Raw genomic sequence first — 19,325 nt, 5'->3', positions numbered from 1 at the left:
CGTATCCTGACCCGTCACAAACACATGCAACTGCAAGGTAAGGGTTCACCTGAAGAATCACGGGAACATATGATATTGATGCGTCCGATTTATAAATGCCCATACATTGAAAGCTTCACTAAGCTATGGGGACTGGTTATATATTACAGGTAGGGGGGAGGCGGGAGATGGTGTGGGGGACATGAGGGAAAAACTGACAGCGGAGGGGTTGGGGGTGGGGGTGGGAGGTCGATCACAACAAAGATATATTGGGATGGAAGGGTTGGGGGTATGGAAAATGTTACATGTATCATGATGTATTGGGGGCGGGATAGAAACGCTGCATAAAAAGGAGGGGGCGGCAAAATATGATATAGACCACACAAGCTGAATGGCTGTTGCCCTGATGAAACACTTTTGAGCAAGAGTCTTCTTCTCACAAAGATTATACATCACACTTTGTGTATTATGGACACAACGGGCTGGAGCAGTACAATTTTTTGACAAATTACAACAGTTAGTCCTTAGTAATCATAAAATATATATCTTCTTGTATAAACAAATAATTTTAGCGAGTGTATACTGAGTGGGCGAGGATGTTTGAACGCGGCATATACCGGCGACCCCAATAATGTGTAATAAAGTAATTATTTGAGCATCTGAGTCGTATAAGTGTCTATTTCACAACATGCCGGAGTAACATTTCAAGATTCTTAAAATCACATCATCGTACACTTAATACAATATTGGTTTCGAACGTAGAACTAAAGGAACGTGATATCAGTGAACCAGGATATATATATATATATATATATATATATATATATATATATATATATATATATATATATATATATATACATACATACATGAGTTGAATGAGCATTTTGTGTTCTTCCAAGGAATACCAAAATTGGATTTCACTATTAGGACTCGAATGAGTGAGTGAGTTTGGGTAACACCGCTTTTAACAGTATTTCGGTTATATCACGGCGTGTCAAAGGTTTCTGGCGTGGGGGGTCTAAGGTGCGGCGATTCGCTGTGCAGAAACCTATGATTGTGGGTTCGAATCCCGGTTCGCCCCGATTATGTGTCTAGGTTTGTCAGCACCATACCCGTGCTCGTGTGTTTCACCGAAGTGGTAAACGTCTGAGACATGCATCACTTCGGGCTTTCCTCCCACATTAAGCAGACACGCCGCGATATAACTGGAATACTGTTTAAAGCGGCGTTAAACCAAACTCACTCACTATCTCAAAATGCCCACGCAAGCCTATCACATATTCTTCGTATTGACATTTAAAATGATGTAACGTTGCCAAGTGATCATCACAAACTCACCTATTCTAGCAACCCTAGGGGTTTCAGAGTCTTCAGACAACCTGAAATTGCCAAATAATAAGATAAGATGTCTTTCAACAAGCGACGATATCATGACCTAGTTACAGTGTCGAGCCCTGATAATGATCGAGGGCGGCCACATACAATAGGGCTACACCGAGGGGGAGAACTACACACGACCAGCTTCTCATTACCGTCTTTTATCCGTCCATTACCGCGCATGCTACAGGAATCTGCCACTTGTGGGAGCAATTACAAATAGATACGGACTTATTGAGAGAACACCTGTCCAGCTATTTGCCATCTTTTCCTGTAATGTACTTGTTGGACAATAACTTAAAGCTGTGGGCAGAATTGATTTGATAGATGCACCGACTTGAAGGCGAAGCTGGCATTAACGAGGGTTCAGCTTGGTACTCTGGGTTTTCCAATGAGGGAAGGTTAGGCGTCTCATGGATTGTGCTGTATCCGGCTTGAATATTTAATTAATCTTTAAAGTACAATTGACGAATAAAACTGTAATTTATATGGGATTTACCTGGTTACCCTTTCATAATTAAAAACATTATCAGAAAAAAAAGAACCTTGATGTATATCACTATTACGATTGTGTGGATTGTAAGTTAAATTTCACAAATATTTTCTGTATCTTTTTCTTTCGTTGGTTGATATTATCATAAAGCAGTAAATAAGCAGTAATAAATCCGAAGACATGCAGGACTTATACGACTACTACAAGACTCTATAAATTGTTAATAAAGTTCATACAATTATACTAAAATATATCCGTAGTCTGCCAGGTAGTGAAAGTCAGTGGTTCGATCCCCTGGCCGCCGCGTCATACCAAAGACGTTAAAATATGGTACTTGTTGTTATCCTGCCTGGCGCTCGGATATCAGGGGCTAAAACAAGGAGTCGGTATACCTTGTCTGAGTGAGGTATACATGTTAAACTGCGGCATGGTTTATCAGTGGTGTTGCACAATATAATCGGCATTATACCGAACTAGTTTTGGTTTGGTTGTTCGTTTTACTCCGCACTCAGCAATATTCCAGCTATATGACGGCGGTCTGTAAATAATCGAATCTGGACCAGACAATCCAGTGATTCATATCATGAACATCGATCCACGCCAGCGAGCCTGAACACCCGATCCCGTTAGTCGCCTCTTACGACAAGCATGGGTTGCTGAAGACCTATTCTACCCCGGATCTTCACGGGTACCGAACTAGTACAAGTAGCCCCCTGCTAACCTCTGTTCAATTAACATGAACGTTTGTGTAAGAAGACTGTCTTGGTACAATTTCATGACAGACTAGTTTAGTTCTGTTTTTCCATTACCGCCTATCGATCACATCGACAACTGCTGCGCAATACAGACGCATGGCATGATTTGGATTTAATAAGGAACCCAAACGATGGAGCATTTGCACCTTCAGCCGCTAGGATGACAGAACAGCAACGTGCGTGACATTTGATACAAATACTCCTCGATGTATCATTTTATAATGACAAATTGTAAACCTTTTCTTTATATGCCTGTGGATGACTTTGAGCTGGACGACGTTCCCTGATTGGTTGACTATGTCACGTGTTTCTTCAAACGTGACGTTCGTAAGTGAGACACCATTCCACTCGATAATTTGATCACCTGAAAGAACACGCAATAGATATTTTTTTTACCTAGTATCGATCTTGAGCATGATAAAAAAATTTGATTTTCATTTGACCCATATTCGGGGGAAAAGGAACACCATGTTTGTTTGAAAGACGTTCTTTTTTTTATAAAGACGAGTGAGTGTCCTTTGACGATTTTTCACATTGTCACGCTTTAAAGTTAGTGAGTATGGCTTTACGCCGCTTTTAGCAATATTCCAGCAATATCACACTTGGTCACACTTTATAGCTAACATGGACACAGTTAGCATAAAACGGCCTGCATGTTATCAGGCAAAGTGCGAGCCACTGTAATACGATAATGCCCTCATATTGCCTAACGACGATCCATAATTATATGACGCCATTGTCAATTTGCAGTGAAACGTAACAGAACAACATGGCAGTTGACTATATTGGTACGGCTCAGTCGAATGGCATGATTGAGCGGGCGCCCAACGAGTCAAATCATGTTACATGGGCCCATGTTCTCTCCTGCATATATTTAGAAGAAACCAATATTGTGATTTAGATGATTAGTACTCGTCAGATTTCAGATTGAAGTTAAATCAAAGAGCATGGCTAAGTATAACGTACAGTTAGCGATCTGATACTCTGACCTTCCTTGCACGTGGCAGTATCATAGCCCTGTCAATCATTTCAATGTCAATTACAGTCTCAACGTCAAGCAAAATCCAAAGATTGACGTTCAAATAGCTCACAAAATAGCTCTCTTTGTGATGTTGACGGAATCGAAGGCCAAGGTCGAATAAGGGCATACGACGTTTGACGACGTTTGACGACGTTTGGTGACGTAATCCATTGTTTGATGACGGAGAGGCAGGCAGGCACACAGATAATCAAGTCTCACCCCAATTAATTACAGCATCAGACATGTACAATATAAACCAGGTAGAGCCACTCGATATGGAGTTACTAGAGACGTGTTTCTAGGCCAGTGTCACACTGACATCTGTCCTGGCCTAAGTGTCCGTGTGGGGAATCGACCCGGGCCTTTGGCGTCACGAGCGAACGTTTTACCCTCTTGGCTAACCAACGGCGCCTTTTCATAAATATCATCATATTCAAGCTATGTGAGCTTGTGCTATAGGAAATGATGTTGATGGATAATTACCATCGTTCGCCAACATTCTTTTTATTTCTAGCAAAGATAAAAAACTTCACTGATTACATGTGGCGATGAGACTTCGTGAAACAAACAGACTATTTACCGATTCGTATTCGACCTTGCATATCAGCGGGGCCTCCTTTGGTTATCATGACAACGAAGGCTCCCAGGGTTCCATTGTCGCAGTCCTTTCCTCCTACAACACGCATGCCCAGACCACCAGCTGCAAAAGAAACACCATTGTAATGCACGCTGCAATCCTAGATTTACAAATATAATGGTCTTTCAATATATATGTTGTCTGTGCTATATTTCTGGTATAGTTTTCAGTGGGTGAGTGAGGTATTTTAATTTCTTCAAGATGGCCTGTAGGATCGAATCTGTGCTGGGGAAACCAGTGGTTGACAGTACGAGCAACTATTCTCGCCGTCGGGGTGAAAAATCACACAATCATCCATGTAAAACAAACTTCCAGCTATATGACGGCGGTCTGTAAATAATCGAGTCTGGTCCAGACAATCCAGTGATTGGCATCATGAGAATCGATCCTCGCATACATAGTAAGAGAGAGTGGTGGGGGGTGGGGTGTGGGGTGTGGGGTGGGGCAGTGAGTTCTGGTTAACGCTGCTTTAAAGATTATTTCAACTAATCACAGCATGTCAGTTTGATATTGGAGGAAAGCCTCATGTGATTCAGGTCTTAGACGTTTACCACTTTGGTGAAACCCAATTATTGGCCGGGCATGGTCTTAAGTGACTGAGTGCGTGAGTTGGGTTTAATGCCTCTTCGAATAGTATTCCGGTCACATCACGTCGTGTCAGCTTAATGTGGGAGGAATATGGTCTCAAAGAATCATAATGAGGCCGAATCTGGGATTCGAACCAACGATCATCGGATTCTGGCACGTATAAGGGAAGGCAACTCTGCTCAGAGAAATACGGCGACACAGACGACTAGCCTTTCGTGGCCCTAAAAAGTCTTCATGGGTAAGACAATGAAGTAGTTTGAAAAATACCATTGTGTCAGATACCACCTGACGGGCTTTTCCAGCACTGTTGATATTCCACTTGCCGCAGCGCGAGGTTATAAAAGCGTTAACAGTGGCGTCATTCAATTGGTGCACTAAACGATATTGTCCTCGCTTTGGCTTATGGCTGAGAGGATCTACGTGCTTGCAAACTATTTCTCATTACCGAGATTTGCTGAATATCTTTGTTAAAGGTGAAAACACAATTGTCATACATACGACATTTATATCTAATACAGGCATGGTTTCACGTGTGACAAATAACACAATGCAGTAACATCCAACTCTAGATGACGTCCTATATACTAGTCAAAAGAAGTTAAAGAATATTATAATTGAATCTAAGGAATCTTAGAATTTATTCGTCAAATATCTAAATTAAGCCTTTTTCGAAAACTGTATTATCGCATGCAGCGGTTATCACAAATCATGGAATTAAACTGATATTGCCAGAGACACATGTTATCGGGATTTTACCATCATTTCATCAAATGTGTTTGTTTGTTTTTGTTTAAGGCCGCACTCAGCAATATACCCGCTGTATGACTGGGTTTAACGCCGCTGTTAACAGTATTCCAGTTATATCGCGTCGTGTCAGCTTAATGTGGGAGGAAAGCCCGAAGTGATGCAGGCGTCAGACAAACCTAGAAACATAATCGGGACGAACCGGGGTTGGAACCCACAATCATAGGCTTCAGGCCTAAGGGACGTACTCTGCACAGCGAATTGCGATTGGTACAGTGGGGGTGGGATGAGCTGAGTCAGCGAGTGGTTTCTCGATATTGCTGTAACATAGATGCAATACTGATGAGTGCGGCATAAACACCCACCTCACACCCAGTTACTTACTTCTGTGGCTTCGATCACCCTTGTCTCGATGTAGAATCACCTCATGGGGTTTGAGCATCTTCAGAGTGCCTGTAGTAACACAGATACGGTATGATAACACTTACGTATTGTCAGAAAAGAAATAAATTCACGGTTGGCCCTTAATTCATAGCATTAAAAGGTTGTTTTTTTCATGAAATAACTAATCAACAAAGTTGGTACTACCAGTGGATTGAAAAGGATCGACAAAAATGGAGAAAAGACCATTTAAAAGAGAGAACATAAGATCAAGGGTCGAGTCAACAATAACTTGAAGAACAATACTGAAAGTTGGTTAGTTGGTTTGTTGTTTTACACCGCACTCAGCAATATTCCCGCTATATGACGGCGGTCTGTAAAAAATCGAGTCTGGACCAGACAATCCAGTGATCGACATCAAGAGCATCGATCCCAATTCAGCGAGCCTGGCCACCCGATCCCGTTAGTCGCCTCTTACGACAAGCATAGTCGCCTTTTACGGCAAGCATGGGTTGCCGAAGACCTATTCTACCCCGGATCTTCACGGGTCACAATACTGAAAGAAACGTTAACAATATGTAAATGAGATGATGAAAAGAAGAAATAAGCTTTGACATTTATATGAAATACATTTAGAATAAACGAGACAAATAAAAATGTAGTTTGTGCTGATAAAGAAACAACCTGATCTGATGTTACCTCCAATGTGCACATAAATCCTCTTGTATATGCGTGTTAAGTCAAATCCCCGATGCTAAACCGTTTCCCTCTTGAGTTGCTCCTTAGCTTTCATTAAACCCCGGTATTGCCTGTATTTTACACCATTAGCGTGAACTTGTTGTGTTTCACTATAGATAAACATCTTATTGTCTCCATTAGACAAATTGGCTGCTCTTAGACGTTTACCACTGTGGTGAACCCCGCTAGCATTGGTATGGTGGTGACAAACCTTGAAAAATAATTGAGACGAAACTGGGCTTCGACCCCACAATCATAGGTTTCTGGCAAGCATTAAGGGCGCAGTTCTTCGAAGCGAATTGAGGCCCCTTTAACGTGTATTAGATCCTAGCTCTATTCATGTTTATACCACATCTACAACGCGACATGGTCTTCAACGATAAATCGGGTTATTCAGTTCGAGTGAAGCAGGTTTTTGTATGTCCTATATGATGCCGACTTTGTCAATGCAAATTGTTAAGATCGATTTTTCTTTGAAACCCATTTTACAATTTTATTAGAGCACAGTTTCCATGGTTAAGAAATATTCATACAGAAAGCTAAAAGATGTATGTTTTTAACAATTAAACATACAGATTTGATAATGATATAACAGCGTAACAAATGTTATATTTGGGATAACACTTTCTCGGTAAAGAACAGATTCTCGTACTTTTTTGAACCAACACCGCCAGAGTGAGACACCTAATCTGAGTATGTTCTCGGACAGATGTAGTACAATATATTTTTTTTATAAAAATAAGCCAAAACATCTGACATTTTCAAGAACAGTTAAAGGTCGCGAGTCATCAGATGACGACAAATACCGCCTCCACGAATTCGAAAGAACAAATCTGTCTGTTACAGCAAGTCCTACAAGAGTCATCTGTCCAACTTGATGAGGGTATTCCTGGTCTCTAATCTGACTCTCCGTATACAAGAGTAGTTATTACCTATCAAATCAATACCATGGGCTTAGGTTTGTGTACCTTTTTTGCAAAGATACGAGTTAGTGGATGTCACACAAGTGGTACGTGACTTATGCTGTAATCTGTTGCTTTGCCAACTGTAGCTTATCAGTATTTACTGAAGCTCATCCCTCACATAAAACTAATGAAATCTTATATACTCAACAACAAAAGTTCCCGTGAAACCAATATTTTAGTGTATTTTTCAAACAAGTAAAGTTTGGTTTTCAATATTGTAGTACATGTATGGAATCAAGTCACAAAAACGCAACTGCTACAGAAAAGCATGCATTCCATGCAAAAGTTGACTTTTATGCAAGCCCCATGCATTTCACTACCCAAGAATGGGTATAAAAAATGTGCGTTAACGGGATTCCATATGCATTGTTTATCATCGTGCTGACAACAACCACTCAGAAAAACAACAAAATTAGGCAATTATTCAACATTATGAAATGCCACGCCTGTCTGAAAATGAGCGTCTGCGAGCCATTGGTATGCTTGAAGCAGGATCGAGTCAACTTGATGTTGCAAGACAATTTAACGTCCACAGAAACACCATTTGGTGTTTATGGCCACGTTGGCAACAGACGAATGCAGTCAGAGACCATCCTCGGAGTGACAGGCCACGCGTAACCAATAATCGATAAGACAACTGTATTCGAACAACACACCTACGAACTCGATTCCAGCCAGCAACAGCGACTGTAAGAAACATCCCTGGCCTTCGATGAATATCTTCACAAATCAATCATTGTGTCATGGAAGAAGATCGGCTCGGGGGCGGCAGCGTTACGGTATGGGGTGGAATTAAAGCAAGACAGAGGACCCGTTTGATAGTGGTAGAGGGAAATCTCAATGGACAGCGCTACCGCGACACGATCATCGGCCCTGTTGTTCTATCGTTTTTGCGTCGTCGTGGCCCAGGCATTACCTTTCAACATGACAACGCCCGGCCTCATATTGCTCGACTTGTTCAGGATTCCCTTCAACAAAACAACGTGAATGTCATCCCCTGGCCGGCTCGCTCCCCTGATCTCTCACCAATCGAGCACATGTGGGATGAGATGGATCGGCGCCTTCGACGTCAACCACGTGTTCCACAGACACTCCAGGAACTTCGAAACATGCTCCAGCAGATATGGACAGATATCCCACAGGACTTTGTGCGACGCCTGGTCCATTCCATGAGACGAAGATGTGTTGCTTGCATCGCAACCAGCGGTGGACACACACGCTATTGATTTGTAAATTGATATTTTGGCATGTTCATGTTTTTTTTTATATGAAATCACGCATTTTCTGAAGTCAGTATGGCAAATTAAACCATTTGAACACTTACAGAAGTCTTTTATCTGTTGCAAACCGAAATTGTTTCCGAGTTGGTGAAAAACATAACTTTGCATTAAATCTTATTCAAAGTCACAGGAACTTTTGTTGTTCAGTATATATTGCAGCTTTACAGAAATATAGGTGACTGAGTGAGTATGGTTTTACGCCGCTTTTAGCAATATTCCAGCAATATCACAGCGGGGGACACCAGAAATTGGCTTCACACATTGTACCCATATCGGGAATCGAACCCGGGTCTTCGGCGTAACGAGCGAACGCTTTAACCACTAGGCTACCCGACCGCCCCCAGAAATATAGGTATGATGTTTTACTCCAAACCTTTCTCTCCTGCTACTTCGGTTACCTTCACTGGCGAATAGTTGTCCAGACAATCTAGTCAAAGTAAAACGGGTTTTATTCTTTACAGCCCTAAATAGCTAACGGCCCCAATTGACAGTCTGGTCGTTGTGTGCGCAAAGTTTCATAAAAGAATACCTATTAGTTTTAGAGTTATATGTCGGACACAAGCATTATTGCAAGTAAACGACCTTTAAATAATGATCACATAAGCTCATATTCCCTTCACTTACCAAGTCGACGCACCCTGGCATCGTCACATGGACTGATCAGCTCACACTTCTGTAACGTGACGCGCCGGTTCAGCAGCTCCAATCTGCTGGGAGTGACGTGCTTTTCCTTGGCCCCGTGGACCGGGCTCCGTGATATGGGATCCCGGACGTTCCTGACGGGGAGGGGACTTGTCGGACCACCCTGAGAATCGGAATGCTTAGTATCGGAGAGCACACTGGAGGAGCTGCTGCAGTACACAGCGTTCTGCCGCTTGATCTTACTAATAAGCGTTGGTGAACAAGCTCCATCTGAAACACTGCTTTCTTTCGTTGCATAAGACATATCACTGGTGGATTCCGAGGAATAATCGACAGCAGATGTAGCAGATTGAGACTTGCTTCGGTCTTTGAGGCTAATTCTAGACGCTCTACGTTTGCGAATACGGACACTAGGAGCTCTATCACTTCTATCAGGATCCGAGAGTGCCTCGTAAGAATTTTCATCGTTTTCTCGGGACCCGTCGGATGTCAACGCTTCGTTTAGGTCGTCAGATGTTTTGCTGTCAGGCATGTTTCGTCTCCGTAACCTGCGTAACTGGCGCTTCTGACGTAACATCCGTCTCTCGTGCAACCAATGGTGACCATTCTCGTCTGCTTCATCGTCGTCCTCGTCTTCATCTGGTCTTATCACGTGACTAACAGGAAGACTCCTTCGGCGGTGTTTCCTAACGGAAGACTGGACCTGTTGGGCGGGTGTGTCACCGGAGCGGTACAATTCGGGATCTGTTCTATTTCCTGAGGGAATCTTCTCTCCATCACTGTTATACACATCTTTCTTGTCCTGTACCAAACAAATATATGTCAATTGATCATGAATAGTGAGTGAGTGAGTTGTGTTCAGAGTCGCTCTGTTTCTTTGTTTGTTTGTTTGTTTGTTGTTTACCGACGCACTCAGCAATATCCAAGCTATTGGACGGCGGTATGTAAATATTCGAGTCTGTACCAGGGAAGCCAGTGAGTGACATCATTAGCATCGTTCTACGCAGTTGGGGGGCGGTCGGGTAGCCTAGTGGTTAAAGCGTTCGCTCGTCACGCCAAAGACCCGGTTTCGATTCCCGACATGGGCACAATGTGTGAAGCCCATTTCTGGTGTCCCCCGCCGTGATATTGCTGGAATATTGCTAAAAGCGGCGTAAAACCATACTCACTCACCCACTCACTCTACGCAGTTGGGATATGATGACATAGAGCAACCGGGTCAGCGAGCCTGACTACCCAATCCCGTTAGTCGCCTCTTACTAGCGCCGCTTTGAACAGTATTTCAGTTGTCATGGCTTGTCAGCCTGATGTGGGAGGTAGGCCAGAAATGATGGAGGTCTTACGAGTAAAGTGAGTGTATGAGTGTATGAGTGTGTGAGTATGGTCTTCCGCCGCTTTTAGCAATATTCCAGCAACATCACGGCAGTCGACACCAGAAATGGGCTTCACAAATTGTACCCATGTTGGGAATCGAACCCTGGTCTTCGGTATGACGAGCGAACGCTTTAACCACTAGGCTGCTCAATCTCCCCCTTTATGGGGAAGGTATAAGGGTATGTATAGCGTTTCATAATGAAAGACCGCCTCCGTGGTCATGTGGGAGAGCGTCCGCCCGGAGTGCGGAAGGTCCGGAGTTCGATCCCCGGCCGCGCCATACCAAAAGACGTTAAAAGATGGTACTTGTTGTTACCCTGTCTGGCGCTCGGCTAAGGGGCTAAAACAAGGACTGGTCGGCTCGGAGTCAGTATACTGTGTCTGAGTGGGGTATTCATGTTTAACTGCGGCATGGTATCTCATTGAGCTAGCACTATAAGTGGGCATCAGTCCGGACTTGTACAAGCAGCCACACACACACGTGCATGCACGTCGCTATATAGGTGCAATAATCTTGGACACGACGTTAAACCCAATTTCACCTCACCTCACAATGAAGAGACGAAATCGATTGATATTCGTTATGTTCTTCGACGTATAGAACAACGCTCAGGCCAATTGACAGTCCTGAGGTTTCTATTCAAGTCGTTTAACACCTCTTATTTGCTTACTCAAATGTTACGTTGTATATCAATCTTGAAGTTAATGGTTATGTTAATAACACAGAGACAATGTCTCAATTTCACAAATGGCACTAACTACGTCGAGACCAAGTCTGGAAATAAGCACCGTGGAGCATATTTTCTGTTCATCACGATTAGGAAGTCCTATCTATATGTGGTAGGGACACTGAGACACTTCATGCTGTGACGTAACATGAAAAGAATTAAATTAATAAACTGTGTATTTATGGTTCATCAACTTGGAATTAAACTGCATATGCTTCAGTTCCCTGGCAATATCAGATACTATTCGTATTAAAACATATCCAAGCAGTCACATTCTGATCAGCAGCATTGATCAATATTTCACTTCCAGTTTAACTTGAGTGAGTGAGTAAGTTGGATTTAACGCCGCTTTTAACAGTGTTCCAGTTATATTACGGCGTGTCAGCTTGATGTGGGAGGAAAGCCCGAAGTGATGCAGGTCTCAGACGTTTACCAATTCGGTAAAACCCACGAGCACGGGTATGGTGCTGACAAACCTAGAAACACAATCGGGTCGAATCGGGATTCGAACCCACAATCATAGGTTTCTGGCGTGCCCAAGAGACGCAACTCTGCACAGCGAATCGCGGCGCCTAAGACGACTTGGCCACCCGTGCTTCCCAGTTGTTGTTTAACTCATTTTGTTAATTAACTCATTTTGCTCTAAATCAGAACACCTACCAACATGGCATGTCCTTTAATAAAAACAACCACAGTAACGTATAATACTGACATTATAATAAACATAAACATCTCGAAATCGCAGCATGTCAATATTTCATGTTTGTTATTAATGCAACATCGAATTATGGCCTTATCCTTTGATGTGCAAAATTAACTCTAAATATACACATCGTGTTTAATTATATAACATGGATTTATTGTCGAGTCTGCACGCATATTTCTCGCGCCCCATTTCATCAGGATGGTTCAGTGAAATATAATGCCATATTCTCTTCCAGAAGTAATATGAAAGTATTACTATCAGACACCATAGCGTTCATAAATTGTATCACATGCTTCGGGCGGTAGTTATGAATTAACAGCTCTTGACGTTGTAGACATCGAACAAGAATTCTCTAATGATGATTTTATACTTTCGGGTGAGCTACACTCATGATGGTCAGGCCTCCTCCGTGGTCTTGTGGTTCAATCCTCGGCCGCGTCATACCAAAAGACGTTAAAAAATGGTATTTGTTGTTACCCTGTCTGGCGCTCGGCATTAAGGGGCTAAAACAAGGACTGGTCGGCTCGGAGTCAGTATACTGTGTCTGAGTGGGGTATTTATGTTAAACTGCGGCATGGTATCTCATTGAGCTAGCACTATAAATCGGCATCAGTCCGGACTAGTACAAGCAGCCACACACACTCACACGTGCATGCACGTCGCTATATAAGTGCAATAATCTTAGACGCGACGTTAAACCCAATTTCACCTCACCTCATGACGGTCAGAACGGCAGGTGCCATTTTAAAAGTGTTTTGTGGGGACCAAATGCCCAGTAAGGGGACATGGTGGCAAGAATCCACAAATGAAATAATTTTGAATGGTATTTCGGCTGTATAACACCGAGTGAGCTTAATGTGGGAGGAAATCCCATAGTGATGCCCGTCTAAGACGTTTACCATTTTCATCTTGTATGCGAACCAAAGATTACTGGATCCTCACACAAACTAAGGCACGCATGGGAGTCTGTGACCTATGGTTACATCGTATTTGGATTACTATGGGTATTAACGACAGTAAATGTGAACATTTATGGAATGTCAATGAAAGAGTATATTAGATGTATTAATGTCCATCCAATCATAACTTTGTGGCCGTTTGGTGTATCAATCATATCAAAAGACAAGTGTGATGTAGACATTTCTTGCTGAAGGGCCAAGGACTTTTTGTTTGTTTGTTGTTGAATGCCACACTCAGCAATATTCCAGCTATATGACGGCGGTCTGTACATAATCGAGTCTGGACCAGACAATCCAGTGATTCATATCATGAGGCAATTGGGATACGATGACATGCATCAGCGAGCCTGACCACCCGATCTCGTTGGTCGCCTCTTACGACAAGCATAATCGCCATACGGCAAGCATCGGTTGCTGAAGACCTATTCTACCCCGCATCTGCACGGGTCGACGGACCAAGGACCATATTCTGAGCTTGGGATGAAATATTTAAGCCTGAAGCAGTGCAGGTCTTCTAAATTTACCACTTTGGTGAAACCTACGGGCACGGGTAAGGTGCTGACGGAGCACGGGTATGGTGCTGACGGGTATGGTGCTGACGGGGCACGGGTATGGTGCTGACGGGGCACGGGTATGGTGCTGACGAAGCACGGGTATGGTGCTGTCGGGGCACGGGTATGGTGCTGACGGAGCACGGGTATGGTGCTGACGGGGCACGGGTATGGTGCTGACGGGTATGGTGCTGACGGGTATGGTGCTGACGGGTAAGGCGCTGACGGGGCACGTGTATGCTGCTGACGAAGCACGGGTATGGTGCTGACGGAGCACGGGTATGGTGCTGACGGGGCACGGGTAAGGTGCTGACGGGGCACGGGTATGGTGCTGACGAAGCACGGGTATGGTGCTGACAGGGCACGGGTATGGTGCTGACGAAGCACGGGTATGGTGCTGACGGGGCACGGGTATGGTGCTGACGGAGCACGGGTATGGTGCTGACGGGGCACGGGTATGGTGCTGACGGGTATGGTGCTGACGGGGCACAGGCATGGTGCTGACGGGTATGGTGCTGACGGGGCACGGGTAAGGTGCTGACGGGGCACGTGTATGGTGCTGACGAAGCACGGGTATGGTGCTGACGAAGCACGGGTATGGTGCTGACGGGGTATGGTGCTGACGGGTATGGTGCTGACGGGGCACGGGTATGGTGCTGACGGAGCACGGGTATGGTGCTGACGGAGCACGGGTATGGTGCTGACGGGGCACGGGTATGGTGCTGACAGGGCACGGGTATGGTGCTGACGAAGCACGGGTATGGTGCTGACGGGGCACGGGTATGGTGCTGACGAAGCACAGGTATGGTGCTGACGAAGCACGGGTATGGTGCTGACGAAGCACGGGTATGGTGCTGACGAAGCACGGGTATGGTGCTGACGGGGTATGGTGCTGACGGGTATGGTGCTGACGGGGCACGGGTATGGTGCTGACGGAGCACGGGTATGGTGCTGACGGGGCACGGGTATGGTGCTGACGGGGCACGGGTATGGTGCTGACGGAGCACGGGTATGGTGCTGACGGAGCACGGGTATGGTGCTGACGGGGCACGGGTATGGTGCTGACAGGGCACGGGTATGGTGCTGACGAAGCACGGGTATGGTGCTGACGGGGCACGGGTATGGTGCTGACGAAGCACAGGTATGGTGCTGACGAAGCACGGGTATGGTGCTGACGAAGCACGGGTATGGTGCTGACGAAGCACGGGTATGGTGCTGACGGGGTATGGTGCTGACGGGTATGGTGCTGACGGGGCACGGGTATGGTGCTGACGGAGCACGGGTATGGTGCTGACGGGGCACGGGTATGGTGCTGACGGGGCACGGGTATGGTGCTGACGAAGCACGGGTATGGTGCTGACGGGGTATGGTGCTGACGGGTATGGTGCTGACGGGGCACGGGTATGGTGCTGACGGAGCACGGGTATGGTGCTGACGGGGCACGGGTATGGTGCTGACGGGGCACGGGTATGGTGCTGACGAAGCACGGGTATGGTGCTGACGGGGTATGGTGCTGAAAGGTATGGTGCTGACGGAGCACGGGTATGGTGCTGACGGGGCACGGGTATGGTGCTGACGGGGCACGGGTATGGTGCTGACGAACCACAGATCATATTCTTGGGTTCAATAACAATGCCAACAGCAAATAACACCAATATACGACAGAAACAAATTTTGCGACGGCCCTTTGTGAGTCATAACGACCGATACGATTTGACCGCATCAGGACTGTGTTGTGTAGAGAATTGTACCATTAGGACTGTCCACAAGGCATTTATCACCAGCTGTATGGGTCTAGACAAATTACACGCTGTACCGAGCTCAATGATATCTGACATTCTCATCCGGGCATGTCGGGCGATACAGTGTCAAAATCGAAATCAATCTTCGACTGATAAAGGAATATTTGTGCATTACGTTCTGGAGCAATGTGAAGAGTCCTTGAATTCTCAAAACACCGAGGCACGAGTCTACTTGATAACTTTTGGCGTGTCTCAGTGCTATATGATCTCAGCTAGCACTGGCAGAAAGTACCTCTCAGATCCAGTTTCGTGCACGTGACTATTACATGACACATCACACACTGACGGAAGTCGTGAACCTTATATACCAAACCAAAACAAAATAGGGATCATGAATATTTTGGGGCATATTTTTTTATGAAAGTATGTCCTCGGTATTCACTACAAAAAAGACCATAATATTCATGAGCCCGAACCTTTTTGTTCAAAATATAACGATTCCCATTGTTTCAGTCTATTTCTGTTTTCAAACCAATGGCATGTTAAAACCTAACTTTCGTCATTCCGAAAATAATCTGTCTCCAAAAAACGACCGCCACGTTATACGAACTACATGCGGAGGGATCTGGCGTTACACGGTTTAAAGTGAAATCATGCAATATCACTACCCAATTGCTGTCCAAGGTTTGTGTACGTAATGGAACAAGCCGAGCTAGCCCGAGCTAACCCGATATCAACTGATCGTGATTCGTTGGAATACACGCAGGGTATGCCGAACCATGGTCATCATTTTGATATACGAGGAAAGTGCGTGAAAGTGTAATTAAAGGACGACGCTTCTGAGTAGCAGGAGATACTGTGTTTTTGCACCAAGTATTTAAAACCTTCATGCACACACGAAGATCAATTGTATGAATTACCTCTCAGAAAGGCTAGCATGTAGCACCATTTGAACTATTTGATACTCTATTTTTGGACGAAGTATTCAATCGCTTCAGACACGTAGCTGAATTGAATTAATGACCTCTCGGAATGGTTTGCATGTAGCCCAGTGTGACCTTGAGGCCATCATCGCGTCACACTCGGTGGACAGTAGTGACCGAGTGCGGTTTTGAGCCGCTTCTGGCAATATTCCAGCAATGGACAGCGGGGGACACCAGAAATGACCTTCACACATTTCACCCATGTTATGCCCCAGTCACACTTATTCGGAATCAGCAGGAATCAAGCAGAACCAACCGGAATGAAGAATTTTCAAAATTCGTGCCACACTCGGGAGAAAATTTCAATTTGACCAAGCTTTGTAAGAATGCCTTTCGAATTCTTAGAAATCGCTTCGGGCCCGCCTCGAATGATACTTGCACAGTCCGGGTGTATCAGCTCTCGAAAGCAGCTCGAATGTAGTTGGGACACAGTAGGAATATTTAGTATGCTGTTAGAATGCAGTCAAAATCATTAGAATGCACTTCGAATGCCATACGAGTGCGGTTCGATTGCTGCCCGAATACCCCCCGAAGTCTGGTTGGAAGGTGCCTCGAATGTCGTACGAATTCGCCTTGAGTGCAGTCAGAACGCTCCCGGAGTGGCCGCCGAATATAGTTCGAACGTCAAAGAATTCAAACAGAATGCAGCTCGAATACTTAGAATGTACTTCGAATATCCAGGAAGAAACAAAGAATTTTCATTCCGACGGCATTCAGGCACTCCGCCTCTAGTGTGACTGGGGTTTCAGGAAATCGAACCAGAACCCAAGCCTTCGCTGTCACGAGTCACGAGCGAACGCTTTAACCACTACGCTACCTCGCCGTCCCCGGCGGACAGTAAAACAGTAAAACACCTCACAAGTTGTTCCAGAATCTGGAAGAAGGACCGTTACAGTGTTAGTCTTGTTTCAATAGAAACTTAAATGAACACAAAGGTAGATCGGATGGGGGACACATATTCGGTTATAAACTCATCAAGTTGTGCGCTAATTACTGGGACAAACCATAAATATATATATAGAGAGCAGGCAAGGGACTAGTCACTACGTCAACCATAACAAAGAAGTGGGACATATATGGGGGTATTACTGACGGTAGGGTGCCAATATTCTGCGACTCGCCATGTACTTTCGGTACTTGGTCCTTATTAATTTATCAGCGTTTCTTAATCGGGTCCTGTTTCAAGGAGGGCCTGCACAAAAGGAAATGTGGGTTCGAATCTCATATTCGGCTTGATTATAATCATTGGGCTTTTGGCACCATACTCTCGTGAATTTCATGAAAGTGACTTTTTTTCCAAGTAAGTTGACATGCCGTTAAAGTAATGGTGTTGAGCAATTGGTGCAGTACGAGGGAAGTAGAATCCCAAATTTATCTGGATTATGACCACTGGTCTGTTAGTACCACGGTGAGAGTGTGTTCCATTGAAGTGGCGTGCCCCACCACTCACTCTCCCAGTCTTGTTACAGTTCATTAGAAAATGATGGCAAGTCATCAATACTTCATTTTATAACGTTAGTATAATGAACGAGTGAAGATACAGTTCGTGGACGTTTAGCATATTGATGAAGCACACCTAGGTGTGGTGCCGACAGACCAATGATCATTATCAGGGCAAAACGAACCCACGAAAAATTCGAACCTACGACTAGCGAATCCTTGCACGGCTAAGGGATGCAAATCTGCCCGACGTTTGGCGATGTCGTTTACTAATTAATCACCATGTTCCGACACGGTATGAAATGTCCAAGTCTTTCCTTTCTTGCCTGAAAACAGACATATTTCGATGACATGCCCATTTCCTTGCGTTCCAGACCAAAACTGCACACAAAGGATGTGACGTTAAAGAACAAGGCGTGCACACATTTGAAACCTCCTCTCCTTATATATGATAAACGGACAAAATAAAAGGATGACCTAAAATAAATACTTGTAATTGTATACTTACGCAATTATCGGATTCCATTTCCATGGAAACAGAAGTTTTGAGTTTCTCGATCACGTCATCATTTGTACCTTCCTGAAAGCTTTCCCCATGGTACCAACTTCCGGTTCGGCAAAGTGCCTCCCTCCTCAACAAGCACATGTTGCACCGCCATCGTCCTCGGACGTTCTGGAATGTAGATGAAGGCGTTTATACTATCTCGAACTCTACTTCTTCTGGATGATGCATTACTCATATCGACAACCAATGGATGAAGCAAGAACGTGTGCCATGAGAGACGATTCACTGTTCCGTGAATCATTTTGGTCAAATGTGAGACATTTCTTACATGTTAAGAGTGAGTGAATATTGTTTTATGCAGGCATGTAGGGGGGGTGGGTGAGGTGAGGTGAGGTGAAATGGAGTTTAACGTCGCGTCCGAGATTATTGCACTTATATAGCAACGTGAATGCACGTGTGTGTGTATGTGTGGCTGCTTGTACTAGTCCGGACTGATGCCGATTTATAGTGCTAGCTCACTGAGATATCATGCCGCAGTTTAACATGAATACCCCACTCAGACACAGTAAACTGACTCCGAGCCGACCAGTCCTTGTTTTAGCTCCTTAATGCCGAGCGCCAGACAGGGTAACAACAAGTACCATCTTTAAACGTCTTTTGGTACGACGTGGCCGGGGATCAAACTCCGGACCTTCCGCTGTCCGGGCGGACGCTCTACCACTTGACCACGGAGG

The 19,325-nt window shown here is 44.8% G+C and overlaps 1 protein-coding gene across 3 annotated transcripts in view; it reads right to left on the bottom strand.

Moving 5' to 3' along the window:
- Positions 1 to 19,325, bottom strand: part of LOC124135648 (regulating synaptic membrane exocytosis protein 1-like) — a 122,767-nt gene that overhangs the window by 25,530 nt on the left and 77,912 nt on the right. For all 3 annotated transcript variants that reach the window (XM_046501082.2, XM_046501081.2, XM_046501083.2), the window contains exons 5-10: positions 18,595 to 18,759; positions 9,586 to 10,405; positions 5,982 to 6,050; positions 4,209 to 4,328; positions 2,845 to 2,971; positions 1,321 to 1,361 (exon numbers count right to left, since the gene is read on the bottom strand). In XM_046501082.2, the coding sequence (XP_046357038.1) occupies positions 1,321 to 1,361; positions 2,845 to 2,971; positions 4,209 to 4,328; positions 5,982 to 6,050; positions 9,586 to 10,405; positions 18,595 to 18,759 (1,342 nt within the window). The remainder of the gene's footprint in view (positions 1 to 1,320; positions 1,362 to 2,844; positions 2,972 to 4,208; positions 4,329 to 5,981; positions 6,051 to 9,585; positions 10,406 to 18,594; positions 18,760 to 19,325) is intronic.

The sequence above is a fragment of the Haliotis rufescens genome, unplaced genomic scaffold (assembly GCF_023055435.1).
Source record: "Haliotis rufescens isolate VD_foot unplaced genomic scaffold, xgHalRufe1.0.p SCAF_2, whole genome shotgun sequence".
NCBI classification, from domain to species: Eukaryota; Metazoa; Mollusca; class Gastropoda; order Lepetellida; family Haliotidae; genus Haliotis; species Haliotis rufescens.
Note: the sequence above shows the minus strand (reverse complement) of the source record. Positions and strands in the feature narration are given on the sequence as shown.